Source organism: Macrobrachium rosenbergii, chromosome 22 (genome assembly GCF_040412425.1).
Source record: "Macrobrachium rosenbergii isolate ZJJX-2024 chromosome 22, ASM4041242v1, whole genome shotgun sequence".
Classification (NCBI taxonomy): domain Eukaryota; kingdom Metazoa; phylum Arthropoda; class Malacostraca; order Decapoda; family Palaemonidae; genus Macrobrachium; species Macrobrachium rosenbergii.
Window position 1 is genome coordinate 29,268,391 of NC_089762.1, and position 5,000 is coordinate 29,273,390.

At 38.6% G+C, this 5,000-nt stretch overlaps 1 protein-coding gene and 1 long non-coding RNA gene across 10 annotated transcripts in view; one reads left to right on the forward strand and one right to left on the reverse strand.

Annotated features, from left to right (window-relative positions):
• The window catches only part of LOC136850694 (sericin-2-like), a 385,966-nt gene that overhangs the window by 361,938 nt on the left and 19,028 nt on the right, over positions 1-5,000 (forward strand). For all 9 annotated transcript variants that reach the window (XM_067124513.1, XM_067124507.1, XM_067124515.1 and 6 more), the window contains one exon: positions 1,693-2,094. In XM_067124513.1, coding sequence (XP_066980614.1) covers positions 1,693-2,094 — 402 coding nt within the window. The remainder of the gene's footprint in view (positions 1-1,692; positions 2,095-5,000) is intronic.
• LOC136850697 (uncharacterized) overlaps positions 1-5,000 on the reverse strand; it is a 553,838-nt gene that overhangs the window by 135,633 nt on the left and 413,205 nt on the right. The gene's annotated exons all lie outside the window — the stretch shown is intronic.

Sequence of the window (5,000 nt, forward strand, 5' to 3'; positions counted from 1 at the left end):
TGGAAATGACAAAACAATAACGCTGCCAAACACAAACACGAGACAACACATAAGCTAAAGATAACTGGGTCGACGCAATATATCAAATAACGGGTTAGGCCACAAACACCCAGGGCTTTCGTCCCGTGCCAGTTTATGTATTACCAATACCGAGCCGTTGTTGCTTGTTTGCGCGAGAGACGACGGCCAATAGAGATGGTTTAATCGCCATATTATTTTTCAATGGTTTCGTTCCCTCAGACGGACCGTAAGGTGGGCGTTTGAAAGTCCAAATAACTGGCACGGTAAAAACAACGGTCAAAAGGCATCAAACTGCCAGGGATAAACCAAAATAACGAAGTTGCTAAATGGTATTAGGAAAGTGGAACCACACAATAAATGATTCTTATTCTGAAAACCACAGCAAGATTCTTACACAAAAACCCAATATTTGCAGACTACTCCAATGCCTCCTGTTTGGCTTTTTATTTTGCTTTTTCGAGGTTCTGGTTTGGTTCAGTTCGGCTTTGTTGTTTTATATTTGTTTTCTTGCTTGTAGCAGGCATTACACAAACAGCTTTGTGAAATGGTTTTGTTCCCTTTTATTGCCAAGACGTTCACATTGAATCAAAATTTCAGGTTGCAAGAGCCCTCATTCTAATTCAAATTAAATTATTTACGAAAACAACTGAATGGTATTCAGTCCAATTATGGAAACCACTATCACCGGGAACAATAGTGGACCAACCCTGCTTCTTTTGTAGCAAACAAAACGTTTATAACACTTTGGTCACAAAAGATCGCTTCTAAAACCAAAACAAACGGGTATTTTGAATGTTACCATTTCATAAGCATAAAATCTAGCATCCTCTTCTTAGCTTTAGTTGCTTTATATTCACAAAACATCATACATTTTATTGTTCTAATAGGGCCCTCACATTCCCAGACAACAAGCTTTTGCGTAAGGATGACCGAATCCTAATATATCTATATGTATTTGTGACCCAGTTTCATTTCTATGCAGATAAAGAAAAAATAAATAGTATAAATTCTAGCATCCTCTTCTGATCTTCAATTGTTTTGAGAAAAAAAAATTCTTTCAAAGGGACTGTGCTATACTAAGAAACCATTTTTTTTTTACGCCAGGATGACCCAATCTTCATACATCTATCTGTGTTGACTCAATTTCATTTCTTTCCCGTTAATAAAAATATATAAAAACGTGCAATCAAATGTTTTCCTTAGAATGACCCAATCCTCAAACATCTATCTACATTGTGACCCAATTTCATGTCTTTGCAATTAAATAAAAAAAAAATATAAAAAACAACAATGAAATGCTTTCATCAGAATGACCCAATCCTCAAACATCTATCTATATTGTGACCCAAGTTCATGTCTTTGCAGTTAAATAAAAAAAATATATAAAAGGACAATCAAATGCTTTGCTCAGAATGACGTAATCCTCAAAAATCTGTCTGCATTGTAACCAAATTTCATGTCTTTGTAGTTAAATAAAAATATATATATATGAAAAAGAACAATCAAATGCTTTTCTCAGTGACCCAATCCTCATACATCTATATTGACCCAATTTCATTTCTTCGTTATACAAAAATATAAAAAAGACCAATCAAATGCAACCTCCCCCCACCCCCGGCCCCCGCAGACCCATTAGCCCACACTTTGCTAATCGCCTCCGCTCTCCCGCAGGAAAGTGCCGCCATTGCCACACTCGCGCCAAGTACCTGAGAGGCCAGAGCAGCTTCGACTCGGGATCGGCGTCGCGCGGCTGGAGCAACAGCGGCTCCCCTGGGGGCAGCGCCGGAAGCTCCCCCAACAACAGCAGCAGCAGCAGCAGCACCGCCAACAACAGCGACGGCGATGGCGGCAACAGTAGCAGTAGCAGCAGAAGTAGCAGCAGCAGTGGCGGCGGCAGCGGCGGCGGCGGCGGCAGCGGCAGCTCCGGAGGAAGTAGCGGTAGCGGCAGCGGCAGCAGCAGCAGCAGCACCAACAACAACAACAACAACAACAGGCTGGTGCGACAGGTGTCGGTGTCGGATACCCGACGGCGGTCGCGCAGCGCTGATAGATACGACGCTCAAAGGATAATAGGTAACTGAGAGAGAGAGAGAGAGAGAGAGAGAGAGAGAGAGAGAGAGAGAGAGAGAGAGAGAGTGTATGGACACTGGATAGGCCCATACTGGCTTGCTGGTCAGTCATAGTGTTCTTTCATCCATTTCTTACTTCTTAAGGATATTCTATATTCGAAGATGAAACGAATCCTTAGCCAGCAATTCGTGAATTAATCTACGTTGGTCACTAGTCTCAAAGATAGCTTCTCGTCACCATGGCAACGAAAAAATAAACTCTCAGAGATTAACTACGGGTGAGTTTTTGTTTGTTTTTGCATCTACATGAATAGAAAGATCATTTGTTACTATAACCAGCTTCACGATACAATAAGACCAATAAATGTAACATTTGCATCTAGCGATGGTGATAACTATGATACATAACACAAATATAAATCCAGAATTAATAAATACTGAAATGCTATCAACATCTTGTTAGTTGCATAAACGAACAAAAAAATTAATGCATTCTTATCACAATACACTAAGACTATTCATACAAGTTTACTACAGCTGCATCTAACGATGGGGATAATTGTGAATAATAGCATAATTAGAATCCCAGAATCAAAAGATACGTAAACACTGTCAACAACCTGTGAGTTACAGAAACAAATACAAAAATAAATACATTCTTATCAGAGTGAAACTTGGTAAAAGAGTGCAAGCAAGACCCGAGGATCTCGCCCGTGAAATGGCCTCTTTTAAGCTTTGTCCACATCAGACGTCCCGACAGGAGCGATGGAACTAAACGGAGAGATAATTGCAGAGGCAGCGACGACAAATGACATACATTAACTGTAATTACCTGTGGAAAGAGACGGCGAAATTAACTCGTTCCTATGTTCCTCGTCATTAGGTCGTAAAATGGGAGAATCTGTTGAATTGCTACGGTTTAGATACTGCGATTAAAGTAACTTTTTTTCTCATTTTTTTCCCTTGACTGTGCTAACTATAATCTGTCGGAAAGTCTTCGCTCGACCCTGAACCTCTCGAGAAGTTTTTTGCATCTTGTTTATGTATAAGGAAACGCCAAGGGTCACTGGGGATATCTAGTTCGGTTACCCTTCAGAGTTTAGACAAAGATGAGCGCGACTCTTGAACTAAGGAAAAACATGAAACCAACAGAACTCGGAGGCACTCAGATGAATCAAATCCAAAAAAACTACCATCGCATTCAAAGAAAAACCAAGCAACGAAACAAGCTCTCTTCCCTCGAAGGACGGTGGTTACTAGATTAGCTTTTACTTACTATTTCCGAGAAATCACTAGTAAGAGAGAGAGAGAGAGAGAGAGAGAGAGAGAGAGAGAGAGAGAGAGAGAGAGAGAGAGAGAGAGATCCTCCTCACATTTCATGTCTTATGTGGGTAAACAGTCTTTGATTGGGTGGCCCTTCCTAGCACCAGTCAAAATCCTGGACAGCCTAAAGAGAACAGGACAATTATGTTCATTTTAATGAAGAATAATTGCAGTAATTAGAGTGAACTCCATCTGCCCGGAGATGAGAGCCGAGGGGTTCGTTAGGTATAGATGCTAAGGACCTCAAATGACCAGGAACAAAGACTTCGGAGTATATTGATATGATCCTAGACATTTGCAATACAATTAGTAAGAATAGATTAGAATATACAATTTAGGCCAAAGGCCAAGCGCTGGGACCTATGAGGTCATTCAGCGCGGGAAGGGAAACCGACTGTAAGAAGGTTACAGGAGGAACACCCTCTGTAGTTGTACCATGAAACAACTGTTAGATAGGGTGGAAATACAGATGGGGAGAAAGAAAAATATGAAAGGAGGTATAGTAAAAGGAATGAAAGAGGTTGCAGCTGGGGGCCGAAGGGACGCTGAAAAGACCCTTAAGTAATGCCTGCAGTGCACACTCAAGGTGCACTCACGGCAATATCACCCCTATGGGGACAATTAGTGAGAACCTATTAATGAGGTGAAGGAGGTCGATTCTGTCACAAAGTCCTTAAGGATTTGAGTATTACCAGATGGAAAGCACCTGAATCTCGTGTTTTTTAAAAGAAGGCATAATTTTACAAATGAAAGGTTCAAGTTACAGTCAAGATAAATAAAAAAACAGTAATAATTTAGTTAGAATTAAAAAAAAATAATCAGAGCCACCACACAGCTCTTTTTACCTAGTCTGTCATACTATTTGATGGCTCTATTACAAATGTCTAAGTATTAATTCCATTTTTCCTCCTTGCCATGCCATCTGGATTTCTAATCTGTTTTATACATTCTGGTCACTAATAAAATATATCAATTAAACTTAAATGGAGTAAATTGATGTTACAAAATGAAGAACAGTTTAAATAACTACAGCACACCAACAAAAAAAAAGAGCACAACAATTCAAAAAACCAAGGAAAAAATACTAATTTTCAAAAGGCACGCACCTCTCCACTATAAAATTTCAGGGAAATAAAAATCGACAATCGTTTCCTCCACAGCTTTCAAAAAATCCAATTACTTGCACAATACGTGAAAGGATCACTTCCGTATTGAAAAGAAGGGGAAAAGAAATCGAATTCCATATAAATCCTCACTGACAAGGTTAGAATCAATTAAATTTCCCCCTTCTCTCTCTCTCTCACACACACACACACACACAGACGCAATATACATACATACATATATATATATATAAATATATATATACATATATATACATGCATACATACATATATATATACAAATATACATATGTATATGTACTTGTTATATATATATGTACGTATGTTTATGTGTGTGATATATATATATATATATATATATATATATATATATATATATATATATATATATATATATATATATATATGTATGTATATATACTGTACATATATCCATATTTGTGTGTCCACGTATGAAACACAT